A 27,041-nucleotide genomic window follows, 5' to 3' on the forward strand; every position below is an offset into this window, starting at 1 on the left:
TTGAGAGGGGAAGAGTAAGATATATAATGATCCTACTTGGAAATTTATTTGCTAGGGTCCAAAATGTACTAATTTTTTACTACTAGTATTTTTGGCTCCAACTTCATAAGAGGTGTTGGTTTGCTATTGGTGTAATTATATATCGGCCGTCGGTTGATAAAAGTACTACTGTGTCAATTGTGATAAAGTTGGATATAAATGTATCCAAATTTATTTATGTCCGTAAGTGGCCATGATAGAAAAATAGATATGCTATCTTAGTTATTAATTATACCTAAAATAATGATAATGTTTGATAACAATGACATAATTAATATTCCTTCTGAGTTCTGTCCACTAATACAATGCATATTTTAATTAGTCATGGATTTTATAATGATATCTGACTGAATAAAATTAATAAAATATGAGATTCATTATCTAACTAATATGAATGAGAGATTTATTGGTGGTGGACAAAAATAGTAAAATGGAACGATTATCAGACGTAGGGAGTAGAATACTAATGTTTGTATTCGACAGATATGAAAGTAAAGGGTCAAATATGAGAGGATAGCGATTTTTTCCTTTTAAATTGTTTTATTTACAAATCTCACATTTACCCCGGTTTATATACTCTTCCCCTCCTAAAAATTTATCATTTATTTACGTTTTCATCCGTCCCTAAAAATTTATAACCTTTCACTTTATCATTTTGATATTGGACTCCACATTCCACTAACTTATTCTCACTCACATTTTATTATATAATGTATATATAAAAGTAGACTCACAACTACTTTTTTAACCCACTTCCTAGGAGTATTACATTTCTTAAAAGCAGTGTCGGATCAAATGGTGACAAATTATTATGGACGGATGATGGATAATTTTCACATAACAATTCTTCAGTCAAATCAAATTAGGGTTGCCAAAGCTCTTCTAGCGTATTCATGTTAGGTTTGATATACTAAAAAACATGTTTCGAGCACGAATAGAATCTTGCTTGTATACAAAAACTCTACAATGCACTTTTAACCTGATTCAGTATTATTCGAGCAGTTTCGCACGAATAGAATCAGTATTATTATTACCTTGTGTTTTTTTGCTTGTGCATTTATAAGATATTTTTCAAACATTTAAATGCATAAGAAGCAAAAAAGCCTAAGTCTTTTGCTTAGTAGACTGGTTGTGGGCGTCGTCCACTTTAAGGTAACTACAACCGGTTCTATGTAATGCTTTGCAAAAGAGAAAGAAGAATTTCACAACCTAGATAGGTTTTGGTTACCTATCGTGAAAGGTTGCAATGTCATTCCGATTATTTCTAAGCCTTACTGAAATATGATGACATTGGTTAGAAATAATCGGAATGGCATTGGTGTTGTATAGCACTGGATGGATCTAACAACAAGACGTGTCTTTATGCTATCTACGAAAAGAAGAGGTCTTGATAAACAACTATTTCTTAATCAACATACGTTAGCATTGAACATAGATTATTGATTATGCATTACTTTGACTTATCAAATGGTGCGGGCTTTTCGCAACCCAATAATCATGATATCTTGGGTAGTGTTAATTAATATCTAGCGGTGCTAGGATTGCTATTATGTTGAATCGTGCACCTGGTGAGTCTGGTTTGATAATGTCCTTAAGAGAAGCTCGAACAAGGTTTTATTATTCAGAAACTGACCAGTTGAAATTTAATTATTCCATGAATAATAAATAAGTGTTTCTTGATGAGTCCACTCTTGGAGTAAATAAGATGTTAATTAATTAAGTACATAGCAGACTTTAATTAATTAATGAACATTTATATCTTAAGCGCGAGAAATAATCATTTAAACGAGAAAACTGGAATTACTTGTAATTTTGGATTTGAATGGGTAAATCAATATTATTATTGTAGTGGCTGATAGTAATATTTCAATTCAAACTTATATTAAATTGGGGTTCAATTTAATTAGATAAAAGCTAATTGGGTGTGGCCTGCATCCAAACCTCCATAGATCCCTAATTTGGCCCATCATAACTCTACATAAAGGAGACTAGACAGAAGACATAATAATAATTATTCATATTTTTCGAAAATCTCATAGAGAATTTTGAATTTCTCTCTTTCTTTTGAGATTTTTGTCTTCTTTCTAGTCGAGTCCTTTCGGTTTTGACAAGCTTTGCCCATCCAAAGGTCATAACTTGAGTTCGGCAACAGATTGGATCTGTGGTCTAGTATTGAAGATCATCGTGGAGAAGGCGCGAGCAATCAACGATCTTTGGAGAATCAAATCGGTAACTCTAAACCGTAGTATTCATGTTTACGATTTATTTTCTTTAAGCACGAGTTATTTGCGTTCTAGCATGCAATTCTGTGTTAACATGTAAATTTATTAATCTTATAATCTATCAAATAAATCCCATGTCTGATTTATTTGTTTTATACAAATCTTCCCGCTGTAAAGGGGATTCAAATCCCAAGGGATTCAAATCCCAACAATTCAATCGCATACATTTGTCGCATTCTTCTCGGTCAGCTTATCTCATCCAATCATCAACGACATCACATGAACATTTCTGCGGTAGTTGTGAATGCGGTGATATATTAGGATAATATAAAGAATACATGTACACATTTCTCATTTTGCTATTTCTATCATCTGTTTGTTGTTTCTGTCGTGGATGTTTGTTACATGGAGATGATTTTTGGTGGGAAAATTCTTTCTCGTTCATCATTTTGTATGAAACTAACAATGTAATAGTGCAGTGTAATGGTCTAAATATAAATTTTAAATTAAATTATGTGTAGGTGTAACGGGTAAGTATTTAACTATTTTAAAATTAGAAAGTTCATATTTTTCAGGGATAAACTATTGAGGAAATAGTTCATACTTTTCTGAGACGAAAGGAATAATAAAATTTGAATTAGACTGAGTTGTGGAATATAGGGTTTATTACTAAGAATAGTAAAAAGACAAATGACAGGTATATATGTAGGGATGTGATCAAATGAAAACTCTACATATTGTACAAACTTAAAACTATGATCTAGACCATTGAAAAATGTCAACAGATCACAAAATAGCATCAACAGGAAAATGTCAACAGAATTTCAATGGTAGTCAATGATTGATGTTTTGTTGATATTGTGTTGACATTAAAATCTTGAAATTTTACACTGTGAATTGATATTGTATTGAAACTGTGTAGAAGCTGTGTTGAAGAGTTTTGAGTTTGTACAATATATAAGTTTGCACTTTATCACTACTAGGTATATGTAGGTATCAAACTTAATATTTTGACTTTAAAGACAAAATTGCAAGTGAGTACTCCTTCCGTCTCATTCAAAATATTTATATTCATAAATGAGACGAGATTTTAGAAAGAATTGTTAAATAGAATAAGTATAATTAAATAAATAGTATTTTAATGAAGAAAGAGGAGAAAGAATTTATTTCTAAATACAAAATAAAAATAATTTAAATGTGACAAAAAAAAGGGAAGGTTTATTTTCAGATAATAAAATTAAGAGTAAAGGTCAATTTTGGTCCTAAACATATAACCGAAATACCAATTTGGTCCAAAACATTCACTTTTTGAAAAAGGGGTCCATAACATATGAAATTCGTGTCATTTACGTCCATTTTTTACGGTGCCGTCAATTTTTTACGGTCACCCGTCGATTAACACAATTTTTACCCGATTAAACTAATTTTGACCCGATTAAGATTATTATTATTATTATTATTATTATTATTATTAATTTTTTTTTAAAACTTGAAAATTCAATATTGAATATGAAAACGTAAAATAAAAACAAGTATCGTAATTTTTCCCTTTCTTTCTTCTCTTTCTTTCTCAAGAACCCTAATTCAGCTCTTTCTCTGCAACACCACCATCCGTTGTCTGACCCATCGATATGGCCGAGTCAAGGTGCAGTAGGGGTTCCGGCGATGGCGGCGGCTCACGAGATCTTCGATTTAGTTATGTTTTCTGCAATTGCAAGAAGGTGGCGTCACTTCGTATAGTCATCAACCAAGCAAAATCGACTTGGGGGAAGCTTTACTTTGTATATGAGAGCAAAGAATGTTATTTCTTCAAGTGGTGCGAGCCAATTCATGAAGTCGAAGGTTGTTCTTCATCAACCTCAGTGGGTGGTTTCGATTTTGAGGGTTTAGCACTGAATTTTTCGAAATAAAGGATAAAATTGAGAAATTGGTGAATGTTGTGTCTTATTGTTTGTCTATGGTTTGTTGTTGTTGTAACAATTGTTTTTGTATTCAAGTAATTTGATGTATTTGAATGCAAAATCCTTATTTTGAATGATGAATTTTGGATTTTCGATGTATTTTGAATCTGAATTGATTTTGAATATGCTACATACCATTATGGGATGGATTTTTGAAATTATACTAGCAAACCTGGACGGATTTCTGATTGTGAATCTGAATCAGAAAACATACAACTTCATAAACGTCAAAGTAGTCCATGATATTCATAATCAAGATCAAATCGGTCATGAACATTTACAAGAATTTTTGAAGTAGAAACAGATTAGAAATTAAAAAAAATTCTTAAAAAACAATTTAATAAGAAAAATAATTAGCAAAATAATTAGATGACTAATAATCTGAGATTAAGCTTAATCGGGTCAAAGTTGTGTTAATTGACGGTTGACCGTAAAAAATTTACGACACCGTAAAAAATGAACATAAATGAAACGAATTTCATATGTTATGAAACTGTTTTAAAAAAAGTGGTCATATATTTAGAACCAAAATTGAGCTTTACTCTAAAATTAAATCATCCCCCAAATTCCAACCCTTCTTCTACCTCACAAGTCACAAGTGCGGCACAAACAACAAAATCACCTTTGCCATCGTCAATAATTCTCCATAAATTCATGGAATAAATTAAATTTTCGGATTCTTTGTTTGTTCATGATTCCCATATGAAAATTCTTCTCTAGAATTATATGATTAAATTGTAAAATTTACTGTAACCAAAAATGGGAAAAAATCAAGCGTACAAAGCGATGCAAAGATCTCGGCTTGGCTCGAGCTCCGCTGCGCCGGACGAGGTTGAAGATGGCATGGTTCGTACCCTTCCATACCGTATACTCTAGAGCTTATTCTGTTTTTTTTATTCAAATTAGATGTTTAATTTGATGAAGTTAGTTGATGGAGATGCTCCACTTCATGATAATTTGTGATGTTAATACCTAAATTGAATTGTACTGTAAATGAATTGATTAAATTGACATTAGAGGATTTATGATGAAAATGTGTAGTCTTAAACTTGTTGGAGAATTGATATCAGCTGAACAAATTAGTAAGTATTTAGTGTTTTTCTTCCTTTTGTCTGTTACTGAATTGGGGCTTATTTTGAGTAGATTGTTAGGGTTTTATAATCATAAAGCTATTAGCCTATGATCAATGCTCTTGATATGTTTGAGGTTTTGTTGAAGAAAAAATTAGGGTAAATCTGATTCCGATGTGGTTTTAGTTAGTTCAGTTTTCTTTATTTTTTGGTAATTCTCCGTGAGTGTAAATGGTTAAAATCCATCTGTGTGATAAGCTTGACTGAGTTGAAAGCGAAGAAAAACACTAGATAGTAGTACTTAGTATTGGTAATGAGCATAGGTTGACGTGATTGGAGTTGAATGCTATAAGTACCAATTTGTCGAATCTGCAATTTATTCTCGAAACCAAGGGGGTAATTTGACTTAATATTGCCTGTGCTATGCTATTTTTTAGGCTGCTGATTCTTCAGTTTTAAACATGTACGGACATTCCGAAGAAAATTTTACTTTTGCAATGTTAGTTAGTATACCTCGGTAGACTGGCCTGACTTATCTATTGGTTGAGTTATTTGCTATTCGTCATTTTGCTGCTGCTACTTCAATGCATTTTTGTCTGTGCATTTTTTCTGATGAGGACTGTCGCAGGTGGATGGTTCATTTCATTCACCAGAATGGCATGCTGCTCGTTTGGCAAGTCTCAAAACTTCTCATACAATTACGTGGGAGGAGTACAAAAAGAAGCAAAAGGTGATTTATGGGATCGGTTCTCTTAGGCTTGCGTTTCTTGTGTCTTCATAATCCTAATTCTCCTTGTGCCGAACATCTTCTGGCTCAATGCTTCCTTGCAAATTCTCAGTTAGTCGACCATGTTCTGTATGTTTACTTGGTTTAAGCTTAAAATGCGGCTTGTTAGCTTAAATATGTAAGAGTCTAACGGCGCATTTCCTAGGAGGAAGAAATGAGAAGGGGCGAGTTGGAAGCGGATAAAGACAAGATGATGAGAGAGTATAGGGCTCAGCTAGATGCTGAAAGATCACGTAAACTTGCACAAGGGAAAAACCACTCCAGCAGCAAATCCAAGCGCAAAAGGGGTAATTGTTTGAGTGACTAGTGTTTTTCTTGGCCGATAAATAAAACTACTAGCTTCTTATGTTATCAGAACTGTTTTTACAGATAAGGACAGAGACTCAAAGAAACATAGCAGCAAGAAACGGAAGGTGCATACCACACTTCCAATTTAAATATTCTACTCGTTATGATTCTCAATGATGTTTCTGTGGCTTATAATTGTTACGAAACTAATGCACAATAACTTATAACAATAACAGATGGGTAAACGAAGTGTAGAATTGATATTTCCCAATTTCTTGTGCAGTATAAGTTCTCTAGCTAGTCTTTAATTTTTATCACCCTCTCTTTTTCATGAATGCACGAATCTTATTCCGAACTGTTCTGCATATTGGAAGTCTTCATCTTATTTTAGTCGAGCAAGTTATAGGAAATGACTAAATGTTGTTTATAAATTACAAATATATAGGACAGGGACATGTGCAATTCTACTACTCTTCGAACTACTCATTCCGCTTCCTAGGCCTAGACTTAGAGCAACAATATGCTTTTCCGACTGAATTGCATCATAATTATCCTTCTCTCAACGCCCTTTTTGTTTAGTTTCGTTCTGCACTTTAGACACTGCCATCTCAATTGTCCTCTCAACGTTACTGGACAATAATTTTTTAAAAAGTAATATTGTTTACTGCTTCATTGTGGATACCAATTCTAATTAAGTACACACGTCATTCAATTTTAGCGTTCGAAGAGATCTTCAGATTCTAGTTGTAGCTCCTCATCAGAAATATCTAGCTGTGATGATGACGAGAGAGAGTCAAAGCGATCAAAGTCGAAGTCGAGGCGGAGCAAGAAAGAGAAGAAGCGGCGCTCAAGATCAAAGCACTCGAGCAGTGAAAATGAAGAAGTTGACGGCCCTCTGCCCCTTTCCAGATTCTTCGGGAGCGTGAAAAGTTGACCTCTGCTCAATAGCTACGTCTCGATGTTGCTGTGTAAGATGCGCTCTTCCCTTCACTTATTAAGTCTAAAAGTTGAATCTGATCAAGTTTTGTGACATGCATCTTTCATATGAACATTCATATGCAAACTTATAGAACATTGTAATATTCCATTGTTTTGTAGATTTTGAGCCATTGAAAGAAAATTACAATTTTAACTGGAATTTATGCTGTGCACATATGTTTTTTACTTGTCCCTCATAAATTAATTAGGATCATCCAATCAATAAATTGTGTAAAAATTTAAGTAATACTCCATAACTCATACGAAACGGGATTTACTAGGTCGATTTCAAATTATTGATTAATAACAAGACTAAGTTACTTTGAGAATAAATTCGATCACTTCACTAGATACTACTCTCTTTGTCCCTGAAAATGTGTCATTATTTTCTTTTAGACATGTCCCTAAAAATTTATTACTTTTCATTTTTACATCTTTAGTAGTGGACTCCACGTTCCATTAACTCATTCTTACTCACATTTATTATAAAACTAATATATAAAAGTAGCACTCACACGTGCCATTGACTTTTTCAACTCACTTTTTATTACATTTCTTAAATTCTGTACCGAATCAAATGGTGACAAATTATAAGGGACGGAGCGAGCATTATTTGAGATAATTAACCTTGTCACCCATTATTAACATTTCAAGTCGCAACATGGGAATACACAAAAACAAACCAAATTGACACCTTTGAAACTTCATGTTATCATGTAGTGCTAATAAATATCCATCAAAACTTAGAATAAATAGGGTCACTCGACCCTATAACAAAAAACTTCCCCGTGGGCAGCTCTTCCGGCGGGAGCAAGGCTAGACGAGCGCCAATCACTGCCACGGTGTCGGCTGTGTGCAAGCCCTTGCCGCCGGTCATAGAGGTCTGAGTGAAGCCGGGGCAGAAACAATTCACACTAATTAGGTCTTTCCCTTTGTAACGTCTAGCCAAAATTTTGGAGTATGAATTAAGAGCCAATTTTGAAATTGCATAATCAGTCCAAATTTGAGGCCATCCATTGCCTTTCCATGTCCCATTTTTCACATCTTCCAGAAATAAATTCATCATTCCATCTAATTGGGATTCCGATAGATTTTCTTCATCGACAAGCATTGCTTTTAATTTGGGATTCTTCAACTTCTGCAGGGGAAACAAATACTCGTTCTATGATTTTGTTGTTGATGCAACAAATAATGACATTTTAAAACCCAACGCTATTGAAATAAGATTGGTCGATTTGAAAATTTTATCTAATTATCAACTTAGATTTATTTGTGAATGTCAAAAACTTTGGTCATCCAAGCTTTTATCATCCAAACTCCAAAGTCTACATCCTACTTTATTACAGTATTTGACATATATACTTAGATGAATGATATGCTACATATCTTAGAGGAACAATATGCTATATACCTTAGAGCATCTCTAAGGGGAGAGGTAAATGGAGAGGTAAACTAATATAACTACCATATTTACCTTTTCTTTATGAAAAAACATTCTCCAAGAGGAGAGGTATTTGAGAAGGTATTATACCTTTTTTCCATTTTGAAGAGGTATCTTTACCTCTCCATTGATGGAGAGGTAAAATCATATAACCACCATATTTACCTTCTTTTCATAAAAAATCATTCTCCAAAGGGGAATGTATTTGAGAAGGTATTACACTTTATGTTTTTTTAATGTTTGTACTATTATTTTATTTTTTTTAAATGATATATCTTTCTATATACCTTTTATCCTTGGAGTTGATTGATTTTTGGAATGGTATATTGCACTTTTTTAGAAGGTATAAACATGATATACCCTTTTCATTTACCTTCTATCCTTGGAGTTGCTCTTATGTGAGCTATGTATGTGAGCATGTTACAGACGTGCTCCCTAACGAGGCCGGTTAACTAACTTCTCAGAGGGATAAGGTGATCGAACCTTCGACGTTCTCGAAAGATAGACCACGAATTGCTGATTTTCGGACGTTCTCCGACGAACAACAATTAGGAACGAAAGATAATCTTCTTGTTGCTCAAGACAAGTTTAGGAAAAGTATTTCATTGATTAATTGAATTAATTGAATGCATAAAATGATAACAACCCATCCCTATTTATAATAATAGAACTACTACCCTAACTTAATGAACAAGAAACAAATATATGAAAAGATATTCAAATCTAATAATATCTAAACTAATATGAGAAGGATAGGGTGAATCACAATTAACTAAATAGAATAATATCTTATGGATATTCCCTAAGAATATGCAGAGGATGATCGTATCAACTCCCCCACGGTTAAAATCCACCTTGTCCTCAAGGTGGGAACAACGAAGCAACTAAGAGAGTTGAAAGCCGACTTTGGCGAGGCATCTCCTCCTGGATCAAACACACACCGAACAACTGAGCGTCTCCCTTCACCACTTCCGTAAGAAATCAACAAAGGTGGACTGATGTGGTCGTCCAAATTAAATGCTAAAATGGGAAGCTCTGCCACACATCCATTCACATCCACATAGACACAAACAATTACGGGCAACCCGGTGTAAGCACCATCTCCTTTCTTGCCCCAACAAATTTCAACAACACTTTTGGGTGGCACTTGAACAACATTGAGTGAGGCGACGACCTTCTTCACTACATCAGTGGAATCGTCCTTCTCTACATCGTCTAGCAATGCCACTTCCTCCTTCACTTCGCTCCTATCGTGGCTGTGCAGCAGGTAGATTTCCACAAAAGATGAAACTTGTTGGTCTTCGGGTATGTCATCTCCACTTTCCCTAGATCCCCTATTCTCACTAGGCAAGCCACGATCCATGGCTTCTTTTACTCCTGTCTCTAATATGGAGTCCTTTGAATCACATAGCTCCTCTACTCCCTTACCACGATCAACAATGCAATCTGAACATGAATATGCAATCTGAACATCTAAACTCGATGAATAAGCATCGACTTCTTTTTGGTCCGTCAATTCATTTGCATCATAGCTACCCAAACTCATGTCAAGTGTTGGGGAATGTGTGTGGGTAATGACCTCTCCATAACATCTGTCCTTATCAACCTCCCTCCGGTAGCGATGTGGTTGCAGTTGCTGCGGCAAACGTCGGAATTTTGCACACTCACGATCAAGGGGCTCCACCAGTGTTGGCGGTTCACATGGTGGATATCCCTGCTGTTCCGGTGGGTCCCAGCAGGTGAGCTGATGCACGGACAACGGTTGTGGTCGTGGAGACCAGCCGGTCGGGGGCGGTGGTTCGTAATCCGACACTCGCTGCCGAACGCGCGTTTCAGGCTGATCCCAACGCCTGGTTGGGTGCGCCAGTGGAGTGTTAGAGACCGGAGACCCCACATACTGTCTTGGGACTGGCAGGTCCCAGCAAGTCTGCTTTTTTGGAGGCAGAAACTGCTGCTGCTGGTATGATTCTTGCAAAAACCAACTCGGGTTAGGGCTTTTGCGCACGCAATGCGGCTGTCGGGGTGGCTGTTCCTGCTCCACGAACCGGTCCCCAGAGGTGGAGGCATTCTGTCGGGCGGTATACCCGCTGGAACTAGAACGCGCGGGCGGCGGCTGACTGTGGGGCAGATAGCTGCGGCGGGTTCGCTGCGCGTACGGCGGGGATGGAGTCGGATGTGGCGGTGGCTCCGGCAGCGGAGGTGCATGAGGGTAGCCAACGCAGCGATTGGCTGCATCCTCCGGATGGCGGCTGAAAAAGCCGTCGGGGTTGTTGCGCGACTGACTAGGTTGGTGTGGCCTGGGGTATTGTTTCCGACGAAGATTTTCCACGCGCCGATCTACTACGTCCATACGGGATTCCATCATGTCCAATAGGCGATCAAATTTTGCAAACATTGAGTGTATCTGGTGCGGGGGCTGATATTGGTGGTAAATAGCCATAACTAATAATAGGAAAAAAGAGTGAAGTTGGAGTGCCTTCTATGCGAAGAAGGGGTTTGGTGTTATTGTTTTGGTGAAGAAGGTCTCTTTCTTTTGTTGATTGGTGAAAAATGGATATGGATGAAATAAGGTGAAAGGTATAAAATAGAGATTTGTAGCTTCTCTTCGGTGGATTTTTTTGTAAGGGGAAATATGGAAGATTAGGCGTGGCTGTGATAATGGCGCTGCGGTTGGCTGGAATATTTTTTTTTTTGTTTTTTGAAATATAGATGAACGAAGATAGAGGGTGAGTACGGGATGAAAGCACCAGTTGTTACAGATGTGCTCCGTAACGAGGCCGGTTAACTAACTTCTCAGAGGGATAAGGTGATCGAACCTTCGACGTTCTCGAAAGATAGACCACGAATTGCTGATTTTCGGACGTTCTCCGACGAACAACAATTAGGAACGAAAGATAATCTTCTTGTTGCTCAAGACAAGTTTAGGAAAAGTATTTCATTGATTAATTGAATTAATTGAATGCATAAAATGATAACAACCTATCCCTATTTATAATAATAGAACTACTACCCTAACTTAATGAACAAGAAACAAATATATGAAAAGATATTCAAATCTAATAATATCTAAACTAATATGAGAAGGATAGGGTGAATCACAATTAACTAAATAGAATAATATCATATGGATATTCCCTAAGAATATGTAGAGGATGATCGTATCAGAGCATCACTCTCGTTTGACTCCCGTTTAACGTTGTTCGTTTTGATTTATATATTTCGTTTGATTCTAATACATTTAAAAACGTTATTGAAAATTTGAGAAAACGAGCAAATCGAGCTTTGATTTTAATAAATTTTGTGAAATTAAAATTCAATAAAATTTTTAATGTATTAGAATCAAACTAAATATATAAATCGTAACGAACAATACTAAACATGCGTGAAACGAGAGTGATGCTTTGAGCATATCAATCCTCTCTTAGTAATTGTAGCCTAATAAATTTATACTCACATTTAATGACCCAAGCCTTGAGCTGATATTGAGAATCCTGGCTGTCGTGGACTGGTGGCAGAAGAGCGGTAGAAGGGCCTCGGTCAGTAATTTTGGGCCATAGAAATTGGTTCGCACCACCGTCACCGCCTGCTCCACCGAATTAGTGTATAGCTTGTTGAACGACACTGCTGCATTATTTATCTGAAAACATATTAATAAATAATTTAATTTTATGCTGCGAACATTAAATTATGCTAAAACTGAAATTTTTAACATGTCTTAAATTCTGTCTCACATGATCTTGGTAAAAATTCCATCTAATTTATATAAGTGTGGATAACTCTCCTCTATGATATGTCAAAATGAATGAAAACAACCTGCTGAAAAGTGAACACTGCATAATTTTAGTTGAAGGATTTAGTCATATTGATTCTCCTAGCTAAGCTAGATCACCTTTATGTATTTTTTGAAAAATCGGCACCATCTTTTGAATAAGAATCCCATATAAATTAAAAACTATAGAAATCTAATGCTTATTTAAATCTTAATCTCTCATAATAAAATATTTTTCAAAAACAAGTTTTGCATGATAATGATCCATCTTCTAGATAAGAATCCCATATAAACTAAACTAGAAATCTAATGCATATTTAAATCTTAATTTCTCATAATAGAATATGTATCATAAAAAAACAAGTTCTGACATAATAATGAAAAGAATATAAAAAAGAATAAATGTGAAATTAGCTATATGAAAATTAGTCACCAAGAATTAATGAATTCTTCAATTTTGGTTTAGCCTGTTAGAGATTTTTAATTTAAAGGAAATCGCATCATTTGCATTTTGTAACTTTTTTTAAAAGGCATAATTGTCCTTGTGAATCGTGATATGGAATAAAATACTCCCTCTGTTCCATAGTAATAGAGACATTTCATTTTCTGCATTCGTTTTGAAAATATGATATTAAATAGTTAAAGTGGAGAGAGAGTAAAGTAAGAGAGAGAATAGTGTAGAGAAGAGTCTTATCTACAATATTCTCTTTCTTATTTTACCTTTTTCTCCACTTTAACTATTTATAATTATTTTTTCAAAATAAGTGTGCAAAATGAAATGTCTCTATTACTATGAAACGAAGGGTAGTAGTAGCACATAGGCCAAATAAAGTGGAACATATCTCCACACACGTTTATAGTTGACTAACTATTTAATTTTTATTTTTTTAGTTAGTCTTCTTCTTCCCTCCCTATCAAATACAGTCCTTTTTAACATTAAACTTTTAATGATTTAATTTTCGCATCATTATCTATATATCCAACAAAAAAGAATTGGTAGGGCACTCCTTAATTACTTGCACACAAAGGTTAGTTCACCTTGAAATTAAGAAGAACATGACAAATAAGACGCCACTTTTAATAGGAGCATGTCTTAAAATAAATGAAATGTATGTATGAATGCACGTGAATTTGTAGGAACAATAATCCAAAAAGATAAAATTTACTAAAACCATAATCTAATTAAGAACTCACCAGTATATCCAAAACACCAAAAGCACGTTGAAACCATTCCACAAAATCATGGATAGAATTTTGGTCAGAAATATCAAGGCTGCAAAAGTGAACGAGAAGGCCTTCATTCTTCAATGATTCAACGGCTGCAAGGCCGCGGCCACGGTCTCTGGCCGTCAGAACAACCGTGAGCCCAAGTTCCGCCAGCTGCCTAACTAGGGCAAAGCCGATGCCCTTGTTTGCTCCAGTCACTATCACCACCGTCTCCTTCGACCACCACCTGCAAATACATAAACATAACATATACTAATAGATTCAGGATCTTCAACAAATTCTTTTAATTTCTAAATGCATGTAAAATATTTTTCTTTTCGAAATATATATACTATTGGTTTCGATAGAGTTTTATTTCAAATTAAGTTACAATATATGTTGGTGAAATGTGATTTGAATTGAAAGTGATCACGTACCTTGTTATAGGAATAGGATGGAAAATAGGAGCAACAAAAATGGTGTTTGCGTCCTCTTTAGTTGACATTTTTCAAGACTATTGAAATGATCGATAGTACTATACAAAAATTTCAATGTTTTTACATGTACATATAGATAACAATTTTTCATTTAATGCAACATGTTGCTGGAATTATAACAATATATAAATATAAATAGGGAGCACTCTACTAAAAATTTATTGAGGTAGTGTAAGTTAGGTTCGTGTCTTGAATACTATATGGTCCAACTACGTGTAATAATTTCTGTGATATCTGCACAATTCAAAAATAACTTTGAATTTCTCTGAATGTTGAGTTATGTAAATAGTCTGATTTCTTAAGTTAATGTGAAAAAAATAGTAGTACAATGATTCTTCCAAGTGTTGTTACTAGTATAAAAAAAACTGTGGTCCTCCTCATGACTCTCAGAAAAATAAATTAGCTACGTATTGTTTCAATATATAATAACATATCCTTTTCCGTATCATGTTTTATTCATGGGCGTAAAATTAATAAAAATAATACTCCATTTATCATATAAAAATAATGGATGATCGTTAGTTAAGAATATTGGCCATCTTATTATTAGAGAGATAAAAAATTTCTAATATTGAAATTGCTTTTTTTATGTGATAATAGAAAATGAAAAAATAATTTATTTTTATGGAACAAGACAATATACATTACTATAGCTAGTTACGATAGGGCGTGCCACATTAAATATTACAAAAACGCTAATGTTTGATTATTAGAAGTTTAGAACTAATTAGATTAAGGAACAATCTATTACTAGGTCCACGAGGGAACGAGGCCCACTCTCTCTCCTTCTTTTCTCCTTATTTATTAAAATTCGTGCCGAACTCATTGTTCGTACTTTTTGAGAACAGAGGAGGTATAACTTAACTAATTTAAAATTAATGTACTCCATCCGTCTACCAAACATTATCCACATTTGATTCAATGCATATTTTAAGAAATGTGAAGAAAAGAAATTGAAAATTATTGTAGAATATGAGTGTAATTAGAGAATAAGTTTGATTTTATTCATTAAGGTTAATTTGTTTTTATGTGATAAGCATGCTACTATTTGATTTTAAGCTTATTTGGTTAGCTAGTTAGAGACCATTTTAGTGTTGGTAGACGGCGCCTAAGAGCACTCCCAATGGCACTCCCTTATTTCTCCCTAACTCCTGCCACATCAGCGCCACATCAGCATCACATTTTATCCCCAGTTTTTAGCCAACTGCTACATTGGTTTCTCCCTTATTTCTCCCTAACTCAACATTTCATTTTTACATCATTATTTTTTATATTATTTAATTTTCCCTACAAATGTATTTAATAAATAGACTAATAATGAACAATTCATCGGAGAAAGTCTCCGCGCCGGAGGAGTCTGCAAAGGAGACGGACCCGCGTATGGAAGTTGGCCGGGAGGAGAACCCATCGCCAACAACGAGTGCATCCACTGCTCGTTTGCTTCATCCGTGTTGGGAATTTGTGAACTCGACTCTTTTTCCCCTTACCCTTACCCTTACCCGAGCGGGAATTTTTCTTCCAAAAGCTCATAATTTTTGGAAGATTGATGAAGATTGAAGATTGGGAGAAGAGATTGAAAATGGAGAGAATGAAGATTGTGGGTGATGAATGGAGGAAGTGGAGGAAATATTTATAGGGGTGGGATGTAAAAATAGCCGTTGGGCCGAAAAAAAAAAAAATATTTAAATATCGCCGATTTATCGCCGAGCGTCGCCCACAGTGGCCGGCGATCGCTCGGCGATAATCCGGCGAAAAACGCCGCTTGGCGAAATAACGGTAAGATTATCGCCGAATTATCGCCGATTTCACCACAACGGCCGGCGATAATCCGGCGATGTTCGGTGATTTTTCGCCGGATTTTCGCCACCCCCATTGGGAGTGCTCTAATATGTGTTGTCTGTGTTATTATGCTTGGGTAAGCGGCGTCCAATATGTTTAGCCAGTATTATATTATGTGTGGGTATGCAGTGCACATAATTAGTACAAAATATGTCTTGTTTTGTAAAAAAAGCATTGTCCATCATAACTGTTTGATGCTCCTATCCTTTTTTACCACAAGTTTTATGCCAAAAATATATTTTTGAATTTTTTCTATTTCAAAATGATTAAAAATTCTAAAATTTACCTCCAGCCCTCACTGAATTATTGTTATTGAAGACTAATCATCAAAAGTTCAGTAGTAATAGGGGCTGAAATGAATAAGAAATAAAAAATTACAGAGGATAAAATGAAGAATAATAGCTGACGAGATGAGTTTGAGGAAGAAGATGACTTTATTACAAATAATATTATAAACTTCCTAGTAAAATGTGCCAAGTTGTTGTGCTTTTTAAAAATGCCAGTTCATTTATTGGCTACTAAATTAAATTATAGGATAACTACTCTTAAAAAACTATTCGTTTTGATAGAAATATATGGATTTCTATAAAAATGCGTTTCGTTAAATTTTCTTTCTGACTCTGTAAACTAATTGTTAAATTTTCTTTCGACTCTGTAAACTAATTTCAATTTGATAACTTAATTTTCAATTAATGACTTCTAAATTATCATCTTCTCTATATCTTTTTCCAGAATCATAATTAACAAAGCATTATTTCATTTTTCTTTCCATATAATCGATGCAAACTCAAATTTTATTCTCTTATTAACTCTAACCCATAAGTTAAATTTTTAGACTTTTTTCTTTTCAACTTAATTATGCAAAAACTTCTTGTATTTTTAGTCGTATCGTTCTTATTTATAGAAAGATTACCACTAAAATTTCTCCTCTCTTATTGTACTTTACCATTGTTTTTCTCTATCTTTTTACGGTACCAACAAGTATTAAAACTCGTTTCATCCACAAGACTATTTTTCGTAGATAATGAGAGTACATATAGTAAAACATCTACTGACAAGAATTTCTGCGTCCGTCACTGTTTACTCTAAATCTACAAGGCCTAGGCTTATTCATAGATCCATGGTTGGGATCGTGTTATAGGGTTGACTGACTTATATTATTTAGAGATGCCAAAACGACCTACTAGTGTATGCATGCATTTGCAAAATAGTTGTTGCAATTGGCTTGGAGGCCCACCTTAAGATATTATTATAGTGATCAACCAAAGTAGGGACAATAATATAGAATTGAATCTTGGACCACTAAAATTTTTATTCATTCCCTCCCACTAAGTTTAGTCAAAACTTTTTGGCACATAGATTAAGAAATTGTGTTGAAAAGTAAGAGATGAGAAAAAATTAGGAAAGATAAAGAAATAGTAAAGTAGGTGATGAAATAAAGTACGGGTGATTGGATGTTTTGTTTTTTGTCAAAAAAGAAAATGACTCAACTTAGTTGGGACGGATGGAGTATTTGATAAAAATTCGTATTTAAAGTTTCAGGGAAAAAATATATGTTAAAAACGAGTGGGAGTTAATCAATATAATAAACCCGTGTTTGATTAGTGATACAAATGTGATCTTTATATGTCTTTTCTCATGTGATTTTCATTTTATTTTCTTTCAGATAAAATGTCAAACTTGACTCATAACTGTTTGATGGAAACAAACAAGTTGATCGGGTCAAATTTCACGGATTGGCTCTACAGTTTGCGTTTGGTGCTAAGGCATAACAAGGTTGATTATGTCTTGGAAAAACCAATCTGTGTCATCCCTGCCAAGGATCCTCTGCAGTTTGCTATATTTGACAGCGAAGCTCATGAGTAACACATGGATAATGCATATGATGCTCAACGTCATATTGTCATCAATGAGTTTGGAACTCCAACGACAACATGAACATATGCTTCCATATGAAATGCTTAAACACTTTAGAGTTTGCATGATTCACAACTCAACTATGGAGCATGAGATACTTCACTACCTCTTCAAGTGCAAGCTGCATGATGGATGCAAAGTTTCTTAGCATATGCTGAAAATGTTTGGTTTGATTGAGAGGCTAACATCGATTGGAACGGTACTTCCAGCAAATGTCTCAACAAATCTAATTCTGCAGAATTTCATTATGAATTTTTACATGAATACGAGTGTTGACCCGCTAGAATTGCACAACATGCTTAAGACTTATGAGTCTTCAACTGTTAAAAGGCAAATCTGTCCTCATGATGATCTCTTCTAGAAAATTTTCAAAATGGAAGAATAAGCAACCAGAGAAGAAGAATGCATCTAAGGAGGTTGTTCTAAAGCCTAAAGATGGAGGGGTTACGAAGAAGCCCGCATTATCAGAGGATGAATATCTTTTCTGTCATGAGAATATTCAAATGTCATATCAAATATGATTTTACTCCAACCATCTACACTAAACTCAAACTTAAAAGAATATCTCTATATTATGTCTTTTTTACTCACAAAATTTGAAAAAATTTAGGTTTTGGTTTTGTGCAAACCAAAGATAGGTATTTTTTTCTCAAAACCCAAAAATTGGATTGGTTTTTTAGTACTATTAGAGCTAAATACCTAGCTCATTTTTAAGTTTTAGTTTTATCCTTGGAGATGTCTTAGAAGCGAGACTGTCCAAAACTCAAGGCATTAGGTGCAATGAGTTGGGCGTGCAATTTATTTTGATGGTACAAGCACCACTTCATTTCCAGCAGGTTTTTATTGTTAGGAATAGTAAACTCATTGTCCGTTCTGTATTTGCTCTATGGTTTAGGTTAAACATCTGCACACATGCAAGGGTTAGGCAGGTTAGGTAATTTTATTTTCTCATGACATACTTCTTTTCTTGCGTGTTATGGTAGATTTACTTTCTATAAACCATTTTGAATACCGTTAAAACTTGCTGATTTATATAACTAATCCAAGTAATTTATGTGTTTACTTTCCTACTTATTAAGAGTTTTATCTAGCTTCACACACCTTCTTCCTTTCTTTTGTGACATCATTTCTGTCAGATCAACTTTTTATGGATTAGATTAGATCCTATCCATTTTTGTCTTAAATGAGCTTGGGCACTTGAACAAGTTTTGGGCACACAATTTTTTGGGCACACAATTGAGCTTGGGCACTTGAATCAAGAGCCACAAGTTCTTCAAGTAAGTGGTTAGCTCAACTTTTTTTTGTTATGTATTGTTTTCGATCGGATTGATCATTTATTGTTGTAAGAGCTAAACTTTGGTATGCATGATTTATGATGTGTTAATTAGCTATCTCTTTGAAACAATAGAGAAAGTAATACACTAATTTGATTAGTCGAAATTTGTTGCCCTGTTTTTGTATATATGGGGAATCATCAAATTGTACCTATTAGAAAATTCAGAGTATGTGGGATTATTTTATCCATAATCTTGACTTGTTGTTAAAGTTCCTTTCAAAATTTCATCCAATTTGGAGAATGGGAATTACTTTAAACAGTTCCTAAAGTAATGGAGTATAATTTGGAGAATAAAGATTAAGCCAAACATTATTTCAAACAGTTGAGATTTTGTTCACTAATTTTGGAGTAATATTAATATAAGTAATGCTCCATCCGTATGAAATTTTGTTGGTATTCTTTATCAAAAAATACCGAACTATATTGATTAAAATATTTTAAGACAGTGTGATGGAATCTGGACTCATAGGCACTTACAGTCCTCCAGATGTGCTGTTGCATACATAGGCATTTCTGACTATTTTGGATAAATCTCCATTTTATTTCTTGTTACAACACACATACAACATCCCATTTGTTTGGGATGTAAAAAAATCCATCAAATCTTAACACAAATTTACTGCATTCAGTTGCAGCGATGAAGAAATAATCTGACCTGCTCCACTTGGAAGACATGCAGCAAATCAAAATCTTGTATGACTTGTTGCGGGTGAAGAAAATGCTGCGGATGAGATTCATTCTTCGGGTTGCATCGTCAAGCATTCTTCCCGTATGGACTCGAAAAGAACTGTGGACAAGTACCTTTCCCCAAAGCTGGGAAACACAACCTGCAAGTTTATCAGTCATGTAACAGAAAATAGAACCTCAACACCAACACCAAGCTAATGCGTTTGATTGGTGAAATTATTCAAATATTCCAATCTTGATATATAAGTGCATACATGAACCTTGCATTTTTCCCATTGTGTTTATGAAATCTACAATTTATCACCAGCTTGCCCAAAACCAACATACCGTGACAAGTTTGCCAGCATTTTCAGGTCTCGTTGCAACCCTTATAGCAGCAGCAGCTGCTGCTCCAGAAGAAATACCCACCTGGTTAAAATCAAATATTACAACTTAGAATAAATGCTTCAATATGAAAACTTTTCGTCTAAATAGTAGTCTTGTGATTTCACTTGTAGTGATTCGCCACCATTATACTATAAAGTAGAATTAAACAAAGTTAAAGTCACGCTAATGTAAGAAGCAAACACCAACCAATAGTCCTTCTTGAAGAGCCAGTTGCTTTGCAATTTCTACTGCTTCATCGCTGGATATCTAGAAAAGGCAAAAGTAGTCAATTAACAAAATATGAGGAATATTTAATTTTTAAACTAGTACTTACAAATTAATATGCAAAATGAGATCTGATTCATTAGTGTTTTAAGTCATATGGACAGCTTATTATGCTTATGCATCTTAGAGAAACGAACAAAACTGCACGGCTACTTGGTATCCATATATCATGCACACACGCAGTTTAGGAGCTACGGAAAATAGTAGAGGTAAGAAACAAACAGCTATAACTTCATCGACGACTTCTAGATCTAAATTCTTTGGGATAAAACCAGCTCCAATCCCTTGAATTTTGTGAGGACCTGCAGTTTCAAATTTCAGATTTAGAGAAAGGACTACTGTAACCTTGTGAATCGACAAAGCTAAGTATGGAGACCATAAGCTTACCGGGATTGCCGCCAGTTAGTATATTACTTTCTGTTGGTTCCACGCCAATAACCTAATTCAGCAGGGGCAAGCAATTTATTGATACAATCGAGAATTAAAACAATGCCAAGTGAACAATATCTTCAAGAATACACCGTTTGATAGAAAAAAGGGAAAATAAGCTACCTTGACATTTGGATTGAGTTTTTTGAGGTAACGACCAGTGCCCGAAATAGTTCCACCGGTGCCAATGCCTGCAACAAGTATATCCACCTTGCCTTTTGTATCTTCCCATATCTCTGGGCCAGTGGTTTCATAGTGAATCTGACAAAAAAGCATACACAGCCTCTCTAAATGATCTAATGCAGTCACTTTTTTTGAACAAACACTAGCTTGAGTAAAGCAAAAGGCGGCGTTCCAAAACTCAGAAGGAGAAACATACGGTACAATGAAAGAAGTTAAAGAAGTATCTATGAGATAGTTGAACCCATGAATTCTAACAAACTGAATGAACGAAATACTTGACAAAAGAAAAGTAAGACGGTTAAGAAGAAACCTGGGGGTTTGCAGGGTTATCGAACTGTCCAAGCATATAGGCATTAGGGGTGCTTTTCAATATCTCTTCAGCTTTTTGAAGAGCCCCATTCACGCCTTTGGCTGCATCAGTTAAAACAAGCTTAGCTCCAAAAGCTTTCAAGAGAACCTTCCTCTCAAGACTCATGGACGTCGGCATTGTCAAGATGAGCTTGTATCCTTTAGAGGCAGCTATAAAAGCAAGGCCGATTCCAGTATTTCCACTCGTAGCTTCAACCAGAACACTCTAGAATGTAGTCGAGTTCCCATATAAGAACAAAGTATAAAATAAAGAAGCAACGTGACAAAACCAATCAAAAGAACAAATCAAAGAGTGGAAAATATAATTCGCATTATACCTTTCCCGGAGTTATAAGGCCTCTTTTCTCAGCATCAGCTATCATACTGTATCCTATCCTGGAAGCAAGACACCACTACAGATGTTCATGTGTATACAGCGACCTACTCTCGAACAAGAGATTCCTAAATAAATGTGTTGGTCATGGAAGAAAAAGCAGCTAACAGTTATAGATCAAAGACAGTGATTTTAAAAAAGGCACGCAATTCAAAATTTGAATGTGAAGAGTGAAATTGCTGACCTATCCTTGACACTGCAACATGGCTCCATAACCTCAAGCTTTGCAGAAACATTTGCGACACAACCTTTTACAATGTTGTTTAGGTAAACCATTGGTGTCTTCCCAATAAGCTGTATAGAGAGAGCATAAGCATTGAAAGAAAGTGAACAAACACAAATGGGAAAGTAAGAAATAAAACTTTAATAACATCCAAGTTAGAGATGCCCAAGGTTTACGGTTCGGCGGTTAACCGCGAAACCGTAACTGGCGGTTACGGTTCCAAACCGGAACCGTGAGACTAAATGGAACCGAAACCGTCACTTTTGGAACCGTGGTTCGGTTCAGGTTCCAAAATTCTAAAACCGAAACCATGCCGGAACAGCCGGAAACCGGTGGTTCAGAACTGTAAAAAACCACTAGAAAACCAGAGGTTTCGAACAGAAACCATAATCGCCGGTTTTGGACCGTAACCGCTAGTTCCGGAACCGTGACCATCTCTAATCCCAGTATTGTACTCTCTTCGTCCCTCCGTAGCTGAGTCATATTCCTTTTGGGGTTATCCCACTGTAGCTGAGTTGTTTCCTTTTTAGGCATAAAGCAATAACTTTCTTCTCTCTTACTTTACTCTCTGAATTCTCTCTTCGTCTCTCTACCTTTTTCTTTACTACTTTATTATCCATTTACTTAACTCAAACAAACGCCCCTAGTGTATCCCTCCCGATCGCAGGCAAATCCAACTGTTTGAGCCTATATTTCTAGCATTAAATTACAGAAAAAAGAATTAACACGGAGACATAGTTGAAGAGTGAAAATTGAGTGTCACAGTTGCAATCATACGATCTCAATTTGAGGCAATAATCAATATTCTCCAGCTTTAAATTCACTGGATAAATTTTAAAAGGCGATAGAGAGAGACAGAGAGATGAAATTGAAACCTGGCTAACATCTTCAGCAATGTTAAGGCCTTCAGTCGCCGCTTTACACACAATTCCACCATTACTGCCGTAGCCGATTCGAACAGCATTCTCACTAGCTAGCGTTCTAGCTCTGAGAGATCGCCTGGCGGCGGAGAATTTCAGCGAGCAGAGCTCCGACCTATCGGCGGAATACAGAGAAGTCAACGGAATTTTCGTCAACGTCGCCATTGGCTCGCCCACTGTGTGTGATTTTGTGTTAAAACTTAAAACCTAAAAGAGATCAGTGTCATTCACATATTTTACTACTCTTTAACTTCACTATCTCTCTCACCATCACTGTGTTTATACTATGTGTGACTGTGTGGTACTGGTAGTAGTACTTACCAAAATTTTCAAATTTATAACGTGTACGTATGTATTTTTGGGAAAGATACTTTGTTGGGATTTTATGAAATTTTATACTGTTCGGATGAAATTATTGTTTTAATCAGTGCTATCCCCAACTAATTATATAATCATTAAATTCAATTTACTTGTATCTCTATATCTTTACTAAAAAATTATGAGACATCACTAAATAGAGAGTACATAAATAGTTAAAAATAAGTTAAAATCTTAATAGTTATTCACTTCTAATTATTTTATTTTTAAATAAATTTTATGATTGTAAATTATAAAAATGAATACACGTATATTTAATTTCTCATTATTAGTATCACATATTAATTGATGATCATTAAGTCAATTTCATTGTAAACACTACATCTTCACGTAAAAATCATGAAACAAAATTAAATATGAAATATAATAGTGAAAAATAAATTAAATTGATAACAATCATTCTCGTCCAAATATTTTATTTTTAAGTAAATCTTAAGACTGTAAATTATAAAAATGACTACATGCATGCATGTATATTTAATTTCAGAGTGATAGTATCACTCACTAATGTATTATTACTAATTCGATTTCATTTTATACTCTACATCTTATTCACACATACACCATGAAATGAACTTAAATATGATATACTCCATGAGAGTGAAAAAAGTAAATTAAATTGACAATAGTCATTCGTGTTCAATCATTTTATATTCAAATAAATCTTTAGATTGTAAATTATAAAAATGACTACTTGTATATGTACTTCATCCGTCCCATTCAAGATGACCACCTTCCATTTTTTTTGTTTGTCCAAATCAAGATGACCACTTTCCAATTTTGGAAATAACCACCTTTCTTCTCTCTCCTCATTATAATATTCAACTACCTTTTTCCTCTCTACTCTATTCCACCTAACAACAATTCCTAAAATCCTGTGACACTCAAGAATGTGGCCATCTTGAGTGGAACGGAGGAAGTACTTAATTTCTCATTGGTAGTATCATCCAACTAATTGATGATTATTAGGTCGATTTAATTGTGTATTGTACATATTCACACAAAAATCATGAAATAAAATTATATACTCTATAATGCTCCCTTCATTCCATAGTAGAGGAAGCATTTATTTTCGGCACGGAGATTAAGAAAAATTTGTGTTAAGTGAGTTAAGTAAAAAAAGAATAAAGTAAGAAATGATAAGATAGTGAGATGAAAAGAGAATAAAGTAAAAGAGAGTAAAGTAAGTGAGAAGAAATATGTTGACTTTTACTAAAATAGGAAATGACTCCACTACTATAGAATTTATCAAAACAACAAAATAACTCTACTATTATGAAACTGAGGGAATATATCATAGTAGCAAAAAATAAATAAATATGATGATTGTGCATTGTAAAGATGACTACATATACGTATACTCCATTTCACAGTATTGGTATTACCCAATTAATTGACTATCATGAAGTTGATTTCATATACTCTTGCATCTTCGCACAAAAATAATGAAATGAAATTAGATAAATGAAATGAAATTAGATATGATATAATATAATAGTAAAAAGCAAATGAAATTAATAATAATCATTCACGTCTAATTATTTAATTTTAAAAAGTCTTACAGATTGTAAATTATAAGAAGGACTACATGTGTTATATAATATTCCCTCCGTCCCGTTTTAGCAGTTCCATTGACTTTTCAACCCTCTTTTTATAAAAATGATAGAAAAATAGTTAAAGAGGAGAAATGGTAAATTAAGAGAGAGAATAATATAGAGAAGAGTCTTATCTACATTATTGTCTCTCTTATTTTACCATTTCTCCACTTTAACTATTTTTTATCATTTTTATAAAAAGATGGCAGAAAGTCAATAGGACATGGAGTACTTAATTTCTCGATGCCAATTTAATTAAATCGATTGATGATATTAAGCCGATTACATTGTATACTCAACATCTTCGTGCCAAAATCATCAAACAAAATTAGGTATGATAATATATAATGGTGAAAACTACACTAAATTGATAATAGTCATGCACGTTTAATTATTTAATTATTAATTAATTCTTAAGATGTAAATTTTATATATATATATATATATATATATATATATATAGAGTAGTGATATAGGGCAAGTTCTCCTTAAGTGTATAACTAGAGAACAAATTTCAATCACAAGATTATGAAATCAAGGGCTGAAATTCAGCATAGGATTTCAAAATTGGTCCAAAAAATTACTTCACTATTTATCATTTCAGTGAAGTAAAACGTGCTTAAAGTAAAGTATTTCATGCTTAGAGTGAAGTGTTTTCGATTCATGCTTATATTGCTCAGTTTTTTTATTTCAGTGAAATAAAACGCGTTTAGAGTGAAGTATTTAATGGTTAGAGTGAAGTGTTTGTGATCCATGATTATAATGCTCAGTTTTTTTATTTCAGTGAAGTAAAACGCGTTTAAAGTGAAGTATTTAATGGTTAGAGTGAAGTGTTTGTGATCCATGATTATAATGCACTATTTTATCATTTCAGTGAAGTAAAACGTACTTAGAGTGAAGTATTTCATGCTTAGAGTGAAGTGTTTGTGATACATGCTAATAGTGCACTATTTTTTCATTTCAGTGAAGTAAAACGTGCTTAGAGTGAAGTATTTCATGCTTAGAGTGAAGGGTTTTCGATCCATGCTTATATTGCTCAGTTTTTTTATTTCAGTGAAGTAAAACGTGTTTAGAGTGAAGTATTCAATGGTTAGAGTGAAGTGTTTGTGATACATGGTTATAGTGCACTATTTTTTCATCTCAGTGAAATGAAACGTGCTTACAGTGAAGTATTTCATGCTTAGAGTGAAGTGTTTGTGATCCATGCTTATAGAGTACTATTTTATCATTTCAGTGAAGTAAAATGTGCTTAAAGTGAAGTATTTCATGGTTAGAGTGAAGTGTTTGTCATCCATGCTTAAAGTGCTTTGTTTTTCCATTTCAGTGAATTAAAACATGCTTAGAGTGAAGTATTCTAGTGTTAGAGTGAAGTATATTGTGTTTATAGTGAAGTATATTGTGAGTTTACCATTTTGGCATTTGAATCAAGTATATTGTGTTTATAGTGAAGTGTTTTATGCTAATAGTGATGTATATATTGTTTACAATGAATTGTTTTGCCTTTATAACGAATGATGTTATTAACATTTTCAAAAATTGCAGGTATACTTAATGAAAGACGGAGAGAAAGACATAGAACAGCGGAAGCAGATCATGAATGAAACTTTGGCTTCTATGATTGAAGATTGTAGTAGACATATGGACATAGATGTGGAAAAAATGATTGCAAACTTCAACAAGTTTCATGAACAATTGCACAAAGTGATATAATTCATAACATGTGTCTCTTTTGTTCACTGTAAAATTTATTTAGTTCATTTACATTAAATAGTTTGTTCATATTTTACATTAATATTTGGTTCATAGTATAAGGAATGCAGAACATACTTCACTAAAATGGAAAAAAGTACATTATAAGGCATACATAACATACTTCACTATAT

General features: G+C 34.2%; 3 protein-coding genes across 5 annotated transcripts; 1 reads left to right on the forward strand and 2 right to left on the reverse strand.

Moving 5' to 3' along the window:
* Window positions 1–4,804: 4,804 nt before the first annotated feature.
* On the forward strand, window positions 4,805–7,505 carry LOC125219367 (protein FAM133-like). Its single transcript, XM_048121331.1, has 5 exons — window positions 4,805–5,068; window positions 5,921–6,022; window positions 6,225–6,366; window positions 6,449–6,492; window positions 7,086–7,505. Exons 1-5 carry the CDS (start codon window positions 4,982–4,984, stop codon window positions 7,299–7,301), a joined length of 591 nt encoding a protein of 196 aa, XP_047977288.1. The 5' UTR covers window positions 4,805–4,981; the 3' UTR covers window positions 7,302–7,505.
* A 576-nt stretch (window positions 7,506–8,081) lies between these two features.
* LOC125221168 ((+)-neomenthol dehydrogenase-like) lies at window positions 8,082–14,284 on the reverse strand. Its single transcript, XM_048123292.1, has 4 exons — window positions 14,199–14,284; window positions 13,750–14,008; window positions 12,241–12,423; window positions 8,082–8,483 (listed from the first exon to the last, which is right to left on the reverse strand). The coding sequence occupies exons 1-4, from the start codon at window positions 14,264–14,266 to the stop codon at window positions 8,082–8,084; spliced, it is 912 nt and encodes a 303-aa protein (XP_047979249.1). The 5' UTR covers window positions 14,267–14,284.
* Window positions 14,285–19,801: 5,517 nt separating this feature from the next.
* Window positions 19,802–23,415, reverse strand: LOC125222839 (cysteine synthase, chloroplastic/chromoplastic-like). Of its 3 annotated transcripts, XM_048125676.1 has the most exons (10): window positions 23,141–23,415; window positions 22,227–22,336; window positions 21,987–22,044; window positions 21,611–21,874; window positions 21,241–21,378; window positions 21,076–21,127; window positions 20,911–20,990; window positions 20,611–20,670; window positions 20,365–20,445; window positions 19,802–20,177 (listed from the first exon to the last, which is right to left on the reverse strand). In XM_048125676.1, the coding sequence occupies exons 1-10, from the start codon at window positions 23,348–23,350 to the stop codon at window positions 20,085–20,087; spliced, it is 1,146 nt and encodes a 381-aa protein (XP_047981633.1). In that variant the 5' UTR covers window positions 23,351–23,415; the 3' UTR covers window positions 19,802–20,084. The 3 variants fall into 3 exon arrangements, with proteins under 3 accessions (XP_047981633.1, XP_047981636.1, XP_047981635.1); XM_048125679.1 differs by lacking the exon at window positions 23,141–23,415 and having other exon boundaries at window positions 21,987–22,089; XM_048125678.1 differs by lacking the exon at window positions 23,141–23,415 and having other exon boundaries at window positions 21,987–22,110.
* Window positions 23,416–27,041: the final 3,626 nt, after the last annotated feature.

The sequence above is a fragment of the Salvia hispanica genome, chromosome 4, assembly GCF_023119035.1.
Source record: "Salvia hispanica cultivar TCC Black 2014 chromosome 4, UniMelb_Shisp_WGS_1.0, whole genome shotgun sequence".
NCBI lineage: Eukaryota > Viridiplantae > Streptophyta > Magnoliopsida > Lamiales > Lamiaceae > Salvia > Salvia hispanica.